Below are 20,260 nucleotides of genomic sequence, written 5' to 3'. Positions count from 1 at the left end.
ATCTGTCTGTTCTGTTTCTCCTTCCTTCCTTCCTTCCGTCCTTCCGCTGTAAAACTCTCATTTTCATGCAACCGCTGTTTCATTAGCGCGGCAGACATGATCTAATGGCATTGATTATATAACAGGTAATAACTTTTTGCGGAGGTAATAACTAATTTGTGGGATTTCCTTCAGGTGCTGACATGGTCTGATGTATAATGAGTGTCTACCGTGAATAGTTGTTTGACTGATTGATTTAATTTCAAAGGAAACTCCCCCTCTTGTGCAAAAACAGAGTACCCATATCGCTCATTTCCCACTGGGCTCAATATGTCAAATTTCCCATTCAAAATATTCAACACCACACCCAAACGCTGCAGCAGAGGGAGGAATAGGAACACCCGGCTCTGCTACCAACCACAGATCACCTGCATTTCTGGCAGCTCAAACACTCTTCACATGACCTCGGTATTTAATGCTGTGAATGCATACCAGTGTGCCTGGTGCAACAGTGGGAGCAGACCTGGCTTGGGCTGCCCCATTAGGGATGGATGGTGTCTGGCCCTGGGGCTCGTAGTGCCTCAGAACAGTACTCTGGACTTCCTGCAGGTTGAGTACAAATGAGAGAGAGGAAGGGCTGGAGAATAGAACAGCTTGGTGCCGCAGCCAAACAGGGCCAAGATGGCTGCAGACCGGGCCAAGAGCAGAGAGCTACTACAACACCATAAATTATCATCTACTCAGGATGTCACCTTGTCGGTGACTCCACAAGAGGCCTCTTCATCTTATACAGTGACTCTGGCAGTCTCTATTATGGCATGATATAGTGTCTCACATTTTTAAGTCAACACAAAGTATTTACATTACGACATCAGCAATGCCAACAGAAAAGCCAATACTCCATCACAACCAGTAACCAAATAGCTCTTATCCATCTGTTTCCTCATTCTGTCTTGTGGCTCAAACTCTGGGCGGATAAATCACAGCTTTTTCCATCGTGTCTCCCTCAATGCAAACAGACACACTCCTTTACGAGGCTGCCCTCTCCAACTACTACAGCGGGGATTTGTAAACCAGTGTCTTGAGGCAGGATTCATAGAGGAGGAGGCGGCAGATGGGCGTGTGTGTGCATGGCTTGTGTCTGGAAGAGTGTGAGTGCTTGCCAAGAGCACAGACAGTAATCTTGGTGCGGGGCATGTCAATCATTTAGCAAAAACCCAAGAATAATCAATCGGGCCTGTTAGAGACAATGCTCTTGTTGTGCAGGGCGGAGGTTTAAGTTTAAGCAGAGCAGAACCTTGCAAAATCCTTAAAACCAGCTTAACAAAAATACTCAAAGTGGTAAAATCAGGTACAAGGCACATCATTTCTCAGGGATTGACGGACTCAGCGGTGTGGTGTGAAACAGCCATTGATGTGGCCTCTCCATCTGCCAACTCTGAATTCCTCATTACCCACAAACCATGTCCCAGTCAACTTAACTCTGTCACCACTGCACAAAGGATCGTGACCTCTCAGACTCTCCCCTCCAACCCAAACACCCCCAGGACCTCGTGAAGGCTCTCGTGACACCTAAGGGACCCCCTCGGCTCTGAAACTTGCCACTCTTACACACTTTCCCAGTCTAAATACCTACACAGTGGCATGCCTCGGGGTTAGCGCGCTTCAGCCCCCCGTTTGTGCACCGCATCAGAAAGAAAAACAAGCCGAGAAATCAACAAGGGGCGGGTGCATTTTAAAAAATGAGCTTTAACACACATTAGAGAGGCTTTTTTAAAGGTTCTGCTGCTACTTTAAAGACATTCTGGAAGCCGTTTCTACTGGAATAAGCTGTAAAGAGGCTTTTGGAACATGAAATTACAGACAACTGGGACCGACTTTTTTGGCATGTCCGGATGTGTGATCAGGTATAGCGTGCAACTAGCAAAGGGCTTTAACTGCCCTGTATCAGCACTGGGATTAGGTCATCACAGTTGGCCCGAGCAGCCGGGCTGTTTAGTCCAAAAATGCTGGATAGAAGTGACATATCAATCCCACAGAGAAGAGATCTACGGGAAGCGGGTGTAACACTTCAGCAACAGCTACAGGACATTTGAAAGAGGGCGTGTGCAAAAGTATGAGGGGGAAAACACTGAGGGATTGACAGGATATTGTTATAGAAGGGGCTAGGTGTATGTGTGTGTGTGTGTGTGTGTGTGTGTGTGTGTTTGCCTGCATCTGTGAACTGAGTAAGTGAGGGTGTCAAGGACACATGAGAAGCCAAAGTAAGGTAGAGCTGGCATGGGAGGTTTCAGAACAAGGGAAGAATGGATTTGTTGGCCGGTCTGATGTTAAAATGGCCTTGCCCCTCTGGCTCTGTCACTCGCTGTCCCATTTAAACAGATCTGGCACTGTTCGATGCTAAATATGATCTCAGGCCAGCTCACTGGGCAATTACAACATGTTAGAAAAATATACACTGTTTTTCAATGTTCTACTCCTGCTTTTTTCTTCCTGGCTGTAATTTTATTTCATTATGGGGAAAGGTTAAAATGGGGACAGCGGTTTCTAATATGGTTTTATTTTCCTACGCTAACAAATTTTTATGACAAGCACAATTGACCTGAATTAAGTTCCACCTATGTCTATTTATACTAACGGAGTAATGCTGTAAAACCGACCACCAAAGAAACATCCACAGATTAGACAATGAATCCTGCTGAACACACATTACTAAGCATGTATCTTAAACCCTTGCACAGCCATAAAATTGATCTATGCGCTAAATATCACATCCAAAACATGTTATCGTTGAACAGCTTAATCCAATATAAAAGTAATCCGTTTACATTAACAAAAATTGCCACAGAAATTGCTATAATTTTTCTTGGCGAGCTTTCAGAGCACGTCTGGATGACTTTTTACTGAGCATGTCTTGAGGTAAAGGTAGACATTGCCAAAAAACATTCTTGGATGACTTCGCTGGAGCTGCGTGCCAATGACTGGAGCTGTTGTCATCCACTGTTTAGACTTGCTTGTGCAAAAAGAGCATTTTTTCATAGACGAGTCCAGAAAACATGACTTTCGTAGCGAGCAGTAGCAGCGTGTCCCCGCAGAGGAACGGTAAATGCAAGGGGCTGATGAGAAATGAAGGGAACATATGCTGCTTGTGTTTTGAGAGGCGTTGCCAAAGTTGCCAGCTAAATCACTGCATGCTACCACAACTCTTCACCTGTGTAAACACAAACCCTTCCGGTATGTTCTGGCAACACTGTTAATTACACTTATGACAGTCAAACACAGGTCTTCCTGCCTGTTAAAACCCTCTTTCTCGGTGTGCATGTGCATAAATTCAGTTAGCTGGAATGACTTTACATATCCTGAAAATGGGTGGCGAAGAGGTCAAGCCATGAAAAGGCCCAACAAGTAACATACTTATTTTCATCCACTCAACTAAGGCACACAGCTTAGAATGGGATATTTGTACCAGATATATGACGACTGCACTGATTTTTCTTTGCAACAATATACAAACTTCTGTCCTAATCCCATTTCCTTATGAGTATGTACTTAAAAAGAAACAAAGGAAGTGTTTTTTGTATTGCTTTAGCGTGCTTTATGGTAGCTGCTGAAGTTACAGGAGAAAAAAACATGTAGAATTCTATTTTTATCTACATAAATAGGGTGCTATTTTTTCCCGTTCTTGAGCATTTTGGACTGGAAATCACAGAGCAGTCGTATTAGTTCACCTCTCACACAAAGTATTCTCCTAAATCTAAGTTCTAAGAAATGTCTGTGTGTATCTTTATACAAAAGACAAACTAAAACATGTTTAAAAGCACATAAAAATGACAGAGGGAAAGACTTACGCAGACACTCATTGGCCTCACGAGCATTGGCCCGCTGCCACGGTCGGTCATAGTGGAAGGGCTTGCAGCGGTCACATTCAGGTCCTTCTGTGTTGTGTTTGCAGTCACACACCAGTTTGCCCTCCTTGTCTTTCAGGCAGCGTGAAGCATGACCATTGCATTTACACCTCCCACCCACCTGGAAGTCTCCCACTGCATAGAAATAAGTTGGCAGTGTGGATGTCACTGCCATGGGGTCGTCGTCCCTCCCTCCGCTGTTGCTTCCAGCCCCCAGGCCCAGCTCCCGGGGCAGCTGGGGTCGGCTGAAGACCACGCGGATGTCGGTGACGGTGACCCAGTCCTGCAGGACGGGGCTGTTGTCAAAGTCTTTACCAGAGGGCCGTCCGTCCAGAGTGCTGAAAGCAATGAGTCCTCCAGAAAGCGGGTAGAGGTCAGTGTGGCCATCTGTGCAAAGAGCTTCCTGCTCGTTCTGCTTGGTAATGGTTGCTTTGTTGGGCCGGTTGTACATACGCCGGCACTGTGAGGAGTAGAACTGGTAGGGCATCCAGGTTTTGCCGTAGTCCATGCTCTTGTATATGGCCAGGGACTCAGGTCGTGGTGAGCAGAACTGCAGGCTGACGTAGGTGATCTCAAACTTTTTGCCCAGTGAAAGGGTGAGAGTCACGTTGTGCGGAGAGGTGTTCAGGTTCTCCGACTGCCAGCAGGTGAGGTTGTGAGCTGAGTTGAGGTCGGTGAGGTAGGAGGCAGGATGGGCACGGCGAGGGTCGGCTGCATCACAGATTTGACATGTACGTACAGAAGGCCGCTCGTCACTGCGCTCCACCACGCTGCAGGAACGAGACGGAGGCCGACCACAGACACTAGACACCATCACCTCTTTGCCGAAGGCAGCGTTGATAAACTCGGGGATACAGCGGCGGGCTGCGCCTGCGTCATCGTAGCAAGGATCTGGAGGGGTCTGCTGTCCTGCGAAGGGGTTTGTGGCGCTGTGGGTGGAGGCCGAGACTGCCAGGAGGCACAGGCCCAGCAGGCACCTCCAAGGTTCCCTCATCCTGCTCAAAGGGCCTGTGTTTGAATGTGTGTCTGCGCTTATGCAAGGATGAGGCTTTGTGTGTGAACCCAAGAGTCTGTGTGTGTGTGTGAAGTGAGTGTGTATGTGTTGAACAAAAGTGTCTGTCTGTGTGACTGTCCCCTATGTGTGTATAGTTGTGAGTCAGTGGAAGGAGAATGTCTGAGCTCAGTGACCCTTCACTTCAGGCTGACGAGAGTCTTTCCTGTAAGAGAGAGAAATAAACAGAAAGGTCAGTGTCATAGACATATTTTACCATATTAGGATATAAAATGGAAAGCGACACTGGACTACTGTGTAAAAACAAAGTTGTGCATCATAAAAATCGAATTATATTTGCCCTTATAAAGGATATTAAGTAAGATCCTTTGTACTGTACAATTAGGAGTGAATGTTTTCATTGACTAAAAGCCTCTGACAGGATCAGACAGTTAGATGAGGGGCCCAGGAGAAAGGATGTGACCATTTAAAGAGAGACATTAGTGGCTGCGAGTAACTGCATCCTGAATTTTAATGCCGGCGTCTCATTCAGTACTTCTATTCAGGTCAAAACTGGCCAAGCCTTCTGGTCATGCTTGAGCAGCATGGCAGAAGTCACCCCATAATCCCTGGTGCTGCTGCAAAGCAGTGGACCATGTGTGACCCCGGTCAAACCGCTGCTAGACGAATAGGACCTGAAAGAAGGAAACTGCTTTATATACGAGGACATGGCTGTAGTCCCGTGCCCTTGCTGATTATTGAAGGAATTTTACAGGAAATCAACCGTTTCAATGCTATTGTCACACAGTGCTGACCCCGGAGAAGGCGGCATTGTGCTCATCCACTGAACCAGAAAATTCTCCAAAAGTGATAGCTATTTGAGGATTATACTCCACATTAGAAGAACTGAGGCTATGAGACTCCATTCAAGCCTTTTCTAAATCTCTGGGTCAAGATAGGTACCTGGATGGCATCATTCATATGCTCACAGCCAGACGAGAGGCCTCCCAGTCTCAAAGAGAGAAAGATCGAGGGGCATAGAGAGAAAAAGCCTCGGAGCAAAGAAAGAGACAGAGAAAGAGATGTATATGGCTGGAGGCTTTTCCTTCCCCTTAATCCCCTTTTTTTTTTTTTTTTTTTTTACTTCCCTGGGTGTCAAATCTAGAAGAGCCCCATTTCAAAACAGACAGCTGAGGGGTTGAGAAGGCACCCCAGTCCTCTGTGCGAGGTATTTATTAAATTACAATGAATCACACCCACCTCCTCCTGCCCCTCACACTGCCTCTTATACTACAGCATCCCTCTTCATCTTGGTAGAACAAAAGGCTGCCTCTGTATCCACTTCAGTCAAGTGGGGAAGGCAGACAGACGGATTTAAGGCGAGTGGAAAAAACAAAAGTTTTCTTCTTTTCTTGTGTAAGGGATCCAAAGCTCGCACCCCTTGGGAAAAAAAAAAGGAGCCAAGTGGCCTGGTAAATAGGGACCACTCTTCTGTGCTCAAGTGCTTAAACCCGGCCATTTGGCCTTTTCTCAAGCGTAGATTGGATGTTAAAGGAAGAAAGTGTGAGGGAATTATACAGAGCAGGAACTGGTGCTTCCTCGTCAGTCCTAGAAATCGTTGACTGACTACACATAATTGTAAAAATGCATGTTCAGCATGCGTTTTTTGGACAATGGAAAGCTCTTAAGTAGCCAACGCAATCTTCTGGAGGACTTAAAAACCTGAGCATGAAAACATTACACACAAAAAATTCTGTTGTAACATCCACAGTGGATTGCAGGGATAAGTCTGCTCGTAAGTGACTGAAGTGAGAGGCCTCGCCAGGACCGCTCGGGACAGTGATCAATGACATGTGTATGAGGACGAGGAGGTTAAAGTGGGCACGCAGGCGGGAGTTCATCAGCCAGAGCACTCCATCAAAAGACCGGCCACGGTAAAGCTGGCGGTCCTGACACCCGCTGGGGAGGGCATGGAGAGAGACGGCTGATAGAATTAGCAACTCATTAGCATCCAGGCCCGGCTTCCATCAGCAGCATGTTCATCCGAGAAAATAGACCGCGGGGAGGCTCCGAGAGAGGAAGAAGAAGGAAGGGTGAGAGAGGATCTGGAACAAGGGGTAGAAATTATGACAGGTGAAGGAAGGAAGAGGGAATAACTCAGATTTGATGGACGTGTTGTTGAGGGAGTAAGAAGAAGTTTGAAAAAGTTTATTTTTTTAAAAACTCTGGAAAACAATTGACAGACACGAGAGACTAGAAAAGGAGGACAAACAGGAAAAAAGAAGATTTTGGGTTGGTAAGATTGAAAAAAGGGACACATGAGGAGGGGAGAAACAGCGAGGGGCACGACAGTGATAAAGCAGAAATGACTCGAGGGAGGGCAAGCGAGGACAGAGATGAATGGGAGCAGTAGGAGAGAGAGAGAAAGTGACAGAGATGGAGGGAGCGAGCGAGGGAAGATATAAAAAATGAGAGAAGGAGCAATGGAGGGCGAAGTGGAAGGGAGACAGATTAAGGTGGAGGACTGCATTGGTGTGTGTCTGGACTTCTGGATGACTAAATATGGAGTGGTCCATGTGCTGCCGGGCCTGCTGGGAGACTCTTCCAGGGTCTGGTGCTGTCAGGCGCGTCTGGCAGATGAGCGTGTAGGTTAAACAGAGAGAGAACAGTGACATGGCTGTTTAATTCCATTCAATCCGCCCTCTGAAATGGATGCTAGCCTTGAGGCAAAGTGTTAACAGCTCTCCGAGATGATCCAACAACGCTACGCCGTGGCAAGAAATCTGGTCCGCATTATGAACTTTATTCCATATCACTATAAAAATCTGCAAAATGCAAGCCAGTTCCACAAAATCTTTCAGTGTCTGTTTGCTCTGCCAGGATGTCAGCACTGAGGTGTAGTCGACTGACCTTTTAAAACGCAAAAAATCTGTTTCAGCAAAAAAATTCTCCGCTTTCAGCATTGACGGTGTGTTTAACAAGCCACAAGTTCCCTTCAGTGGGGGAAGAAATTGTCTTTCATTAAATGTGGTTGAAGTAGCAACAACTGCAGGGCAATGTCTCTGTCTTTCTGCAGAAGACAATGGAAACCACAATCAAATGTTGGGTTAGTGTCAGGAAACTGTCCAGGTGAGGTTAGAACTTTTCAGAAATCCAATTAGTCTCCATAATGGATGTAGCCTAAACAATTTTTTGTTGTTGTTTCAGAGACCCTTGAAGCTATATTTTGACAGTCTGGGGAGTATGCCTTCTTGAGTTAAATGAGAAGATCACAGACTTCATGTAACAGATAGACATAGCCACCCTACTGTCACCCATTGGTTTGTGGACTACTGTTTTGAATCTGTTTTAGCTGTTGTAATCCTAGTTTTTTGAAATGCAACGTGACAACTGTAGTGAATCTAACTAGGAACTCGAGGACACTATGCACACCCATATGGTATCGCTTTATAAATCACGACTCTTCAATTCAATTTTATTCATACGGAGCCGATTCACAACATAAGTTCTCTCAGGGCACTTCACATAAGCCATGTTTCCATGCAATTGTCAAGCAAATTTAAAGTCTCCGTTTGGCTTGTCGCAAAAAATGAAAAAAAGAACGAATGAAAATTGTGCATCAGTCCATTAGCTGCTTTGAATAAACTCAGCAGTGTCGTGTAAAGTGTAGCGTAGAAGAAGCTAGTAAGAAATCCAGCATTTGTGAGACACTGAAAAACCTTGAAGAACAACAAGAAAGAAACAACACTTTGTGTATCTGTGACAGATAAAGGGAGGGACTTCTTGTAATTATTCCTTGATGCCAGCTGGTTTTAGCCATGTTTTCTGGAGGCAAAAACAGCAAAAGCAGTGGAAAGCCGTTGATCAGACATATAAGTTTAGGGCTCACAGTGTTGGGACTTCAAATCAAAAATCATCACAAATGAGCATAGAAACTTTTTTCTTTCTTTTTTGTTGCCATTTTCATTAACTGTTTCTGATTCAGCACATCAAAAACAGTGTGGAAACACAGCTACAACAAGGTCAACACCTTCCAATATTATACTGTAGAGAGAAACCCGACATGTCTATCGATTCCCTTTGAACAAGAGCTTAACAGCAGGTAGCCCCACCCTAAAGACTTAAAACTGGCATTTGAGACCATAAACTCGCAAGGAAAATTTTTTTCTGAAGTAATAGATCAAGTGAGGATTTTGGTAATTATCTCATATACTTCTATACAATCTAACTTCTTTTGAGAGCCGCCCTCTTCTGGCCATTAGAAAAAATACAGATTTAAGTCATTTTTGCATTTGCAGTCCACTTTTTATACATAGTGCATGAAGAAGATCAGTACCACTGTTAGTAAAATAAATAAGAAGCTATCATCATCATCGACCAGTAGCTTAGCACAAAAACTGAAAACAGGTAACCAGCTCGCCCGTTTCTATCCAAATGTTGCAAAATGTCACGTTGGATGACTAACTAAATTCTACATCCTGTTTACCAGAAGGAAAATGTTTTTAGAAAAGACATACAAGAATTATTTTTTTACTGCTGACTCAGTTGACTGGCATTGTTAAAAAGTTCCCTGTTAAAAAAACACACACATAAAATAAAAAATAAATAAATGCAAACATCACTTATTGGTCTCTTTGATTACTAATAAATAGTTATTGGTATTGACTCTAAAGACATATACTAGTCGACCCCTAGTTTCTAGCTTCTAAACTAAGCGTATTGTCGCCAATTTTTACAATACAGACCCGAATGCTGTCGGAAGTGAATAAGTATCTTCCACAAATGTAACACAATTCTTCTAATAAGTTTAGATTTAATCAATGTATACAAAGATGTGCCTGTCAATATAGAATTAATACTGGTTTCCAACTGCGTTTCTGATGCTGGCTACCCTTCTGTTTACATTTTGATCATGGATTTTGACTTTAAAGTTGGATTTGATCCAGCTCACTAGCTCACCACCTTCTGGTAAGCACCAGCAGAGCCAATTTCCAAGTGAATGGCTGCTTGGACTGCAGTGACAAATACAAACTGCTCAGCCAATTTGTCACCACAACATTCCTCTGTGGATTAATGGCAAGGAAAATGTATTGGGACTAACATGCTACGATCCCCGGTGGCTAAGCTGCTGCACTGTTAAATAATTTGCTCATTAGTAATATGGGCACAGCATGTGAAAGAACAAAAAAAAAATATTAGGCTTTCAGAGCGGACGCCCCCCGCGTAGGAAGTTGTGCTTCGCCACAACTCAGGCCATTTTGCAGTTGGAACGGATTCAGTGGTTTTAATCAACCAGTGACAAGCCAATTAGAGAAGTTAGATAATGGAGGGGAATAAGGAAAGGAAATTAGATTAGAAAGAGGTGGGTGAGGAATAAAGGGAGCAACACAGAGAGGCAGGAAGACGGAGAGAGAGAAAGAAAGAGAGGAACAGGAAGACGACAGGGTGGTCTGGTGGTTTCAGCGGAGACATTCCAGGGAACGTTTTTTCAGCTTCCCCCTGTCACCGGGAGATCATCCCATGTTGAGTTGTCTCTCTTTCAAGCGTGGGCGCTTCTGTCAGAGTTCACAGATTAGGAAAACAGAAGTCGCTGAGAGGCTTTATTTGGCTTGGGTGTAGAGGAGGGCGCCAGGGGAGGTGAGGATAGCAGAGGGACAGCTGAGCCACTTTGTATCCCAAGTGGGAGCCTTTCACGCTGCTCTGGAGGCCTGGCGTGGTGGCCACACTCACACTGCCAGTGAATGGAGGTCTTCTGGGTTGCCTGTCTCAGATGACAGCAAGCTGGGGTCCCAACTGGTACCCTGCTATCCCTGCAGCCTGCCGTACTGTAATCCCTGGTGGGGTTATTACTGGCTGTTCAGAGCCGTGGAGGGTTTTTTAATAGGCCAACAACAGGGCCACCTCCAATCTTATTATCATTATGGAAAGACACATTGTATGAATATAAAAGAAGTGAATGAGAAAGCTAAAAGGTCAGAAATCCTCTTGTACACAGATGGTTTGATGCTGTTTCAGATGGTATTCACATAAATAATAATAAGCTCCTACTTATCCTATTCATTCATTCCCACATGCTTCTTTGTTTAATTTTTAAAATTCCTTAATTTGTCTCTAAGATATCAGAAACTGGTAGAAAACAAATGACAATCACGGATTTCTGGAAACTAAATTGAAACGTGTCTAAAAGTACCACCTTCTGTCCGCATACACTGTAAAAATTAACAAGCATGTTCAACTCAAAATTGTTTAGTTACCCGGCTGCCTTAAAATCTTCAAGTAGATACCTCAGGCTTTGTACATATATCCTTCCTGAAGCCTAAAATAAATGGTCACGGCTGAGCTAGCATAATAGTCCCATCAGCTTTACAGTATTTTTTAGTCATAACAAGACATTTGAAGTTGAACCCGCTTAATTTGCAGCTGAGAATACATAAAATGAGAAGTTAAACCAAAAAACTTGCTGTAAAAACATCAGCATCTTAAATAAGTTTAGATTGTTTAGTTATACAAACACAATAGTAGAAAAAAAACTAAATCATTTCAAAAAATATATTCCAGGCATAGTTTGTTAGCTGAAATGTTTACCTCATTTCCAAAATTTTACTGTGTGATTTGCTCAAACAACTTATGTTACTTTTTAATTCGACTTTATTGTCATTTACAATCACTGTAAAATTGAGTAGAAACTAAATTCTGTATTTGAAAAGTGGAACTTGCAGGTATTTGAGATTTTTGCTTGATGATTTATCGACCCAATTATTTCCGCTGAACAGATGAGTGAGCTGCTCGGTCCAGTACTAATCACATGCTTATCCCTTTACGCACACACACACACACACACACACACACACACACACACACACACTGACTTTTGATAGGTAAATAAGCCTGTCCAGATGAATCAACATGACTGACAGGACTGAGGTAACAGGGGTCAGGTATCGGTGGACTTTATTTCCACTTGATGATGTCGGGGATCCTCGTCTCCATGGTGATGGCGAGGATCTTACTGTCTGCGTGTATGTGTGTGTGTGTGTGTGTGTGTGTGTGTGTGTGTGTGGTGGACGTGGGGGTGAAGGATACTCTGAGCTCCTCGCTGGCATTCATTAGGGACTGAGGAGGAGGAGGAGGGAGGGGCGAGGGCAGGAGGGGGTCAACTCTCACAGCTGAGGGCGTCATTAGCAGGGGGATCACTGACAAATTTTTTTTTTTTAAAGCCCGCTTATGCCTCCTCAGAGTTTCTGCATCTCTGGAAGGTTTCATGTTCAGGCTTTTTAACTTTACTCTAATTCCAACACTCCAAACGGTTCACTATCAGCTCTATCGACATAAGCTGCTCCATCCGAGCTATTCTATCTGCTGCAGGGATAAGACTGAAATAAAACATCTCTTGGAAGTGCCTGTGTGGCTTAAGGCAAATCAGGGGGGATCCGAAGGGTATCATAAAACTGAATATTCTCCACCTTTCCATCTGACAGAAAGAGACACGGCAGGGAGAAAGCCTGAACGCCCAGCAGAGGAATGCAGCAGCTTCTGTGGCCCAGCCCACGCGGCTGGCCCCGACTCTGACAGCAGTTCTTTAAATCAACAGAACCCGATCCAGAACCGAGCAGGATGAGAGGAGACAGACAGCGCAAAGGTGGGATGTGAGGCCGAGCTGGTTCTCGAGTGCTCGGACGGGAAGTTGTGCGAAAGCTGCTGCCCGTTGTTTTCGGGCACATGTACACTTTTAGTGCAAAAAAAATGAGGGGAAAATGCTGATAGGACAAATTGCGGTGTGTTTTTCTGTTAATGGACTGTTTGGTGAGGTCAGTGTTTCTGGTGAGAAAATTCGAGGCTGAGGGAAGGGAGAGGATGTGAGCCGGCAGAAAGTTTTCGGCCTCCGTGACTCACCGGACTCGGGGTTAGACAGGGTTAATTTGTGAGAACTGGATCAGGCCAAACTGCATACGAGTTGAATTAAAATGACCTGTGGTTTTAGGTTGTTGTTTTTTGCACTAGCGGTGTTTTCGCACGCCTCTGTCTTCACACATCCAAACTGCTGTGCTTTCTGCTTTGCTGCACATTTCTGTTTGACTGCCGCGCTTATCAAAAGTAAGGAGGAAAATGGAGACAAAGTGCAAATATGATTATGCTTCATGTGAGCCAAAATTCTTCTCTTGCAAACAAAAAAATAGGACAACTATGAGGTGACTGAACTGTAAAAATCTTGTTTTCACACAGAAGTTTATATTTATGTACCTTTCCTTCAGTTTTCAGCTTTTTTAACACAAAAGCATATAAAATGTACAAATGTTTCTTTCACAAAAGCGTATATAATCACCAAATCAATGACAAAACTTTATCCTAAACTACAAAATTCTGAGTAAAACACAACCCAGAACCTAAACCAAAAGACATATTTACTCAAATAATAGCAGGGTTTTAAAACAACCGTGAAGCTCCCACAAGATTTAAGTCCTACCAAACTGTTTTACAAGTAAAACTATAGCTATGAACTTGGATGAGAAGACAGCAAAGTTGCACTTTGTCTCAGATTTTTAACTGACAGGGAGATAAATTTGGGAGCAAAGGGACCAAAGTCCAAAAATTTATAGCCTCGTATGTCGAGCTGTGATCTGTTTTCAAATGCAAGAAATATTTCCCCTACATGTGCTGTCAAGATGCGCCTGAGAAAAAGAGATGACACCCACAGTCCTGCAGAGCCACAGATTTGCTCTCAAAGTTTGTTGCTGGACAGAAACCATCATGCAGCCAGTTTACAGAGATAATAAAGACGTGCAAAAGATGCTGAGTGCCGTTCTCAGGGCGCGTGGGCGGATCGAGGCCTTCCTGATTGAACATTTCCCATGGACCTGAGCACATCCCAGACCACAGCTCGAGAGCCAGGTGAGGTGTTCCTGGATATGAGGGGAAGTAGCTCGTTTGGAGGGATGGAAGGATTTAAGGAGAAGAAGAAGAGGTGAATGCTCCTTCAAAGCTCTTTGAAGGTTGGCTGCGGTAGGCAGAGTCGCGGTTTTCCCAAAAAAGCCCCCCTAACAGGAAAACAGTCTCTCTCTCTCTTTTTTTTTTTTTCCATTGCACAAGAGCAACCTCTTCCCCACAGCCAAAGAAGCACGGACCCGCTTTGAACTCGCAGAGGGGGAAGAAAACCACAAATCATTTTATTAAGTGCTTGGAATACTCGCGAGGTTGCGTACCATGCACTTAAACGCACACGTTGTTGACGGACAAACACATGTTGCTCGCTGGTATAGGTGCAGTTTACATCCTCGTTCACACATGAAGACGCGTAAAGGATGCCAAAGACGGTGACTCATCAGACTACTCCCTTCTTCACTCCACATCTCATTGGGTGATCTTTGCTTAAAGGTCACAAGTCAGAGTGTAAATCCCTGTCTTTGGTTTAACTCACGTTGTCCAACTTTATGGAAGAAGCTTGATTTTGCTTTTTGTTCTTACACACTTTCCATCTGTCTGTGAGATGAGCAGGGCTGATGGAGCTGCTAGCCAACACTGGAAGCTGTGTTAACAACTGTGCAAACAAATAATATTCACCAGTCACTCCTGATGTGACTGTGTGTATCCAAGTCAGATAAGCCTACTGATACGTATTAAGCGGGCACACACATGTGGACCTCACGCACGTATCACTCTGCATCTGGACGAAATGTGCGGCTAGCAAATCCAAGCATAGCAGGGTGCAGGAAGTGGCAAGATAAAGCACGTGAATCCTTGCCCCTGGATCCTCTTTCCCCAAGCGAGGAACGACCTGGGTGTCGAATGATGGGTATTTTAACAGAGAGCACACACCTAATTTGTCTCTTAAAAGAGAAAACACACGTCCGCTCGAGTCAGCAGCGAGACAGCACTTGAGCTTCATTCTCACCTCTAATGTGGAGACGGTGGATGAGTGTGTGTGTAATGTGGCCGCTCAGTCACACCACATCCATCTGAAAAAGGTCTAATTATAAAGGCCGGGCATGGAAATGATCCAGTGAGGAAAGAACGCAAGATTTCTGCACAGTGTCAAATCCAGCATCTGTCATTCAAGCACACTCTTGTATTTGCTGTGTAATTAGGTTCCAGAGTCTGATATTGCAGCTACTTGCCAAGCAGCTGTATTCTGAAAGGTGATCATTCTGATCTCCGAGGTTCACTGATAGCTTCACCAGCAGGGCTGCGGTTGAGCAGAGCTAATTTTTTAATCGGCTTGTGTCATTTATTCAAAATGACAAATGCCCGAGTCAAGGAGGGGATGATGTTACACGCTAGAAAAACAGGAGGGGGGAAAGCGGGGATTGACAGAAAAGAGAGATCTAGCATTACTCTGCCCTGTCAAACTGCTGAAGCCACAGAAGAAAAATATATTGCAAGTGTTGACTTTACTCGTTCAGGTGGACGGAGCCAAGAGTTCCTGAGGAATCCTGCTTTTCAAGGCAGAAGAAAACGATCTGCTTATGTTACTGCAGCTTTATCCATCTCCATCCAGCCGCCTTTACTCTGGGCTTTATAAATACCACATACAAGTGCTCTCTCTCACACACACACACACCCTTCCAGGAGTGAATAAAATCTGCACTATGTTGCTTTGGATTAGCTTCCACATCATGTGCCTTCAGCTGCTCCTGGCTCTGCCTCCCTCACTCTCCTCCTGATGGAAGCAGGGTGTGATGCAATTAAATAATGATGATTAATTTGCAAAAACAGGAAGGAGATGGCGGCTCTCCAGATGAACAGCGCTTCACTTCATCCCTGCTTTCCACCCCTCTTTTGGTTTTAAAACTTGACATATTCACATTCTTTCTGACCTTGGTGAGCCGGTGAGGATTCAGAGGCCTTCTTCATGGACTAATTCCAGTCATTTGCGGTGAGAGTGAGAAGTAGGTCAAGTGGCTGACACTGTTTCAGTGCGCAATAGGGGCATACTTTAAGTCTATTGAAGCAGTTAAGATAAGCAATCAGTGTGGGACTCTCGCTTTCGCTTCCAGGCTTGTAGCTGCTTGAGAGAAGGGTAGAGGAGCCCTGGGAGGGTGGAGCTCCTCAGATTGTCAGGGCTATTGTTTCCTGGCACACCTTGCCCACAATGCGCTTTGGTGCCAAATCAAGTTTAACGCAAACCACAGAGCTGCTGCGTAAAATTCAGTGAGATCAGTCCTGACATTTAATAATGAAGAGTGGTGCTTTTCCTGGATAGTTTGGCTCATTAGCAGCAGAAAAAATAAGCCGTCCTGATTTTTTTTTTTTTTTTTTGCGCACAAATGTTTCAATATGCACGTGGAAGCCAGAGCGAAAAAGGAAAATATTAGAAACGTAAGAGGAAGCTGCTGCAAAAACTCACTGCCTCCTCACAGAACATCGCTTGTACCTGGCGTTAAGTCATACACAAAGGCTGTTTTTGTAATATTTTTTTTGTTCTGGCGACCAACGGGCCAGGTGTAAACCGAGGAGGCTGACACCTGCCCGTGGTGTCCGCCGCTCTGATCCAGCGCCCCGGTGATTCAGCAGCCCAAACATCTACTTACAGTCACACGACCTCGGTCTATAATAAGGTAATGACAGTCATTGGCTTCATTTAAAATAAATGGCAGGTAATGGACAGCCCGTCACAGCAAGCGCCGTGAGTCACTTACTTCTCCTCTGAGAAGAGAAGTGGTGCGTAAAATTGAAATCTGCGCTCCGCATAAAAAAACACGAACATGCTGCGTGCGTAATGAAGAGGCATGGTGACCTGCAGATTATAAACTTACCCGTGTCAAGTCGTCAGTGTCGCTGGGTTTGTATTTTATAAAAGAGACGTCCCCTTAGAAAAATCCACACCAATTAGCGCGGAGGTCCTCTTCCGTCAGAAAGTGTCCTCTCCAAAAGTGTTTCGTCTTTCTCACATTCGCCTCCTTAAAATATTAAAAGGAACAGGGGAAACGCGACTTAGTCATGAGAGAGGACCACTGGACCCATCCGCGCCCGGACTTCAAACCAACTGAAAACTGTCCAGTACATCCATATGTAAAGCGAGCCCGGGGTAGGCTACTCCCCATTAAAATCAAACCCAGATTTTCCCAAACCATGTGTGCAAAGACAACGAGAGCGCGCTGGAGAGGGAGAGAGAGAGCGAGAGAGCGAGGGTGAGAAAGAGAGGAAAAGCGGGACGTCTAAATATTCCAAAAAGCCCGACGTGTTTAGTTAACTTGCGTTTCATTTTACCTGCAATTCGGCGATGCGTATAATTTAGTTCTGTAGCCAAAAATACGCGCAAAAAATCAACTCTTGACCAAACTCCTGCTTTTTTCCAAGCCCCCCCCCTTTCAACAACACAACTGGTCTCACTTTTACAACAAATACCTCCGCCGCTTTACGGACTGATTGTTACTGCGCTGCCTGCTCCATGGCTCGCTGTGTTCACAGGCAGCCATATGGAGGTCGTAATGAGCACACAACGTTGAACCTGTTGAAACAGAGTAGAGGCTTAGCGGGGCTCCGGGGCCCACAGAAACAAGAGGCAGATGCAGAATGTTATAACTTATTAATCCCAATAACAGCTCAACACATGTTGGATTTATTAGCGAACGTCCGTGCGTAAAAGTACCAACAATGTCCACGTTCTGATCGTTTTTATTGATATGTATTGATAAAAGTAGCGTCAGATCAACTAGATTATACTACTGATATGCTGTTGTATTTTGGGTACGTGTGTTTGAGTGAAAAGCGGTTCCCTTTGGCAGAGAAATGTGGCCCCGCGCCCTCGGCCATGACAGCATCACATTAACTCATTAAGTGCGTTCATATGGCTTTATACCCCTCTGTTAGTGCCGGTTAAAGAGCATGTGGTTTGTCATGATGAGTGTTTGCAATCTTAAGCAGCCTGTCAGAGGGAGTGTGTGCGTAAAAGCGCACTGGAGAGGTCACTGGATCACAGCGACTCCAGAAATAAAGCACCTATTGATGTGGCCAAAAGAAATGAGTAATATCGACATTTATCACTGACATTTCTACGCAGAGAATGTATATGGTGACTTTTGTTTGGGCCATTAATGTGCTTCTTGGTTTGAAAATGTCTCAGCCAATCATATCAGACGACCCGAATTCATTCTGTAAGTGCGCGCAGAATAATAACACGTTACATGTGTAAAAGCAGCGCAGCAGAACCGCGAGGACGGCCACAATCCACTTCATAATTCCTGCTAATTTATAGGCGACAGCTCGCGTGTTGCTCTGCGTGTTATTGCAGGTGCAGGCTGCCTACCGGCGGCTCGCTATTAGAGCATCACGGCCGATCAAATCCCGAGCACCTCCTGGCTCCGCTGTAAGCTGATCAACATTCCTCCTGCGGGGCTTTTTACTGTACCATCCTCTGGGGTGGAACAGCCCGGCATGGCCCGGCTCCGGCTCGGCCCGGCCCGTAACCGAGCTGCGCTTTAGTGCCTTTTATTCCAATAATTACGTTCAAACAAAGAGCGTTTAAACATGTATTCACACCCCCGGATAATTAAAAATAATACGCATTAACCCCAATCCTGTGCGCACACCTGCAACCAGTACTAATTAACGAATACAAAGAGATAGGGGGGAAAAAATGAAAACGACTCTGACACTTAATGAATTTAAACACAAAGGGGAGCCAGGTTCATTAGAATAGAATACATTTGATTAAACCAAGGAGCGATGCAGAGTCTCCATGCAGTGCGCACAGATCACCAGGATTTTTGTTTTACGCATTTTCATCCAACAAACTTCCTCTTCATGCTCCTCTTTCCCTCTGTTCAGTTACTTCTCTTAAATCCTTCATTACAAATCCTCTTCCTCTTCACCTTCCTGATGATATTCTCACATGAACCCTAAAATAACTCAGCAGGACCCTAAATTAGTTTAACAATAAATCTTCACTGTTCTCATCACATTTTTATTTTTCCACTGTTTCTCTGGTGTTTGTTTTTATTCCTCCCCTCAAATTCCTCCTAGATTGGGACTAACGTTGCAGATTTATTACTTGCTTTCGAGTGTTTTCAATTAAAATGCTTGCGTTTAAAGCAGCCCAGTAAATAGAGAAAACTGAAACAAACACAGCAGGCCTTCATAAGTTCGGTCCAACTTGCTGTCTTGGAGCCGAACAAAATACTGTAAATGTTTAGTTCGTTAACAGGACAACAAACTGAAAGATCCTGCTGCCACCTATAAATCTGCTCTAGTGAGAGCTGCACGCTGACAGTCCACGCAATTTTTCCCACAGAGGGCCAAATGTGACGCGTTTGTGTGGAAATAAAAGGCGCTCCAGCATCCAGCCACTAATCTCGGTAGATTATCTCTCCAGTTACAAGTGGCACAGATTGGACTGAAGACAGAATGAAAGCAAACAAGAGCAACAACAGGCAACACACTCACTCGCTGTCAGATGGGATTCAAGCGGGGAGCTCTCCTCGGTCCTTTTAGAGTTGCTGCACTTGGATCAGTCTGCTGATTGTGTCTGCAAAACAAGCGTCAGTGGTCCGTCTGCTCAAAGCCCCGGGTTCTCTGCGCTCGGTCCCCTGCGGCGGACACCCTGGAGAAAATGTCAGCCTCCGGCTTTTTCCTCGCTTCATTTTTTGGCACCCCTGCTGTCGGGCGCAAGGAGGGATGCTTACCTTGTTCAGAGGGGAACCCCCCCACCTGGTGTTCAGTGGGGACAGGACGCCCTCTAGTGGCCTAATCCATGTAACATCCACTCAGGCTGCTCCAGCTCCACTTAACCCTCCTGTTGTCCTCATTTACAGGCACCAAAAAACATTGTTTCCTTGTCTGAAAAAAATCCAAAGATTCAGACAAAAAATTCCCCAAACTTCTGAAACTTTGCAAAACCTTCAGGAAGAAAATTCTAATAATTCCTTAAAAGTTTCCCTTAGATTTAAAAAAAAAAAAATCCCCCAGATTTGGCAAGAAAATTCTGGTAAATATTTTCAACAAATGAGTAAAAACCTTCCAAAAAAATCGAGAAAATATCTAAAATGATTACATAAGTATCAGTAAAACTTCTAATAATTTCCTTAAGAACGTTCACAAAAAATCAACCAAAATCCAGCAAATTTCGCTGGATTTTGATAGATTTTTTTGTGAATGTTCTTAAAGAACCATTTTTAACATTTCTTTTTTCCACCAAAAAATGTTCAAAGATTTCCCAAAAATGTTGAAAATGTGGACATCAGAAGTTTCAGTGTGAAAATATATATTTTTTTCCACATTGTCAAACTTTAAACCGGGTCAATTTTGACCCGCAGGACACCGCAAGGGTTAAATCTTTTACCCCCCAAACCATTGCTGTCCTGATAACATAAGTCCTCATAATAAAGCACCACACAGCAGTAAAGCATTAAGCAACATTATTTAGAAGTTATGCTTAAGTAATAATAGAAGC

General features: G+C 44.4%; 1 protein-coding gene across 3 annotated transcripts in view; it reads right to left on the bottom strand.

Moving 5' to 3' along the window:
* ntn2 (netrin 2) overlaps positions 1 to 19,479 on the bottom strand; it is a 46,078-nt gene extending 26,599 nt beyond the window's left edge. Inside the window, exons 1-3 of one of the 3 annotated variants that reach the window (XM_051939567.1) lie at positions 19,255 to 19,479; positions 16,626 to 16,769; positions 3,828 to 5,101 (exon numbers count right to left, since the gene is read on the bottom strand). In XM_051939567.1, the coding sequence (XP_051795527.1) occupies positions 3,828 to 4,878 (1,051 nt within the window). In that variant the 5' untranslated portion in view covers positions 4,879 to 5,101; positions 16,626 to 16,769; positions 19,255 to 19,479. Of the gene's footprint in view, positions 1 to 3,827; positions 5,102 to 16,625; positions 17,275 to 19,254 lie in introns of those variants that run through there. The other 2 variants (XM_022220267.2, XM_022220258.2) reach the window with 2 other exon arrangements.
* Positions 19,480 to 20,260: the final 781 nt, after the last annotated feature.

This window comes from Acanthochromis polyacanthus, chromosome 19, assembly GCF_021347895.1.
Source record: "Acanthochromis polyacanthus isolate Apoly-LR-REF ecotype Palm Island chromosome 19, KAUST_Apoly_ChrSc, whole genome shotgun sequence".
In the NCBI taxonomy this organism is placed as follows: Eukaryota; Metazoa; Chordata; class Actinopteri; family Pomacentridae; genus Acanthochromis; species Acanthochromis polyacanthus.
This window is presented reverse-complemented; position numbering and strand designations above follow the sequence as displayed.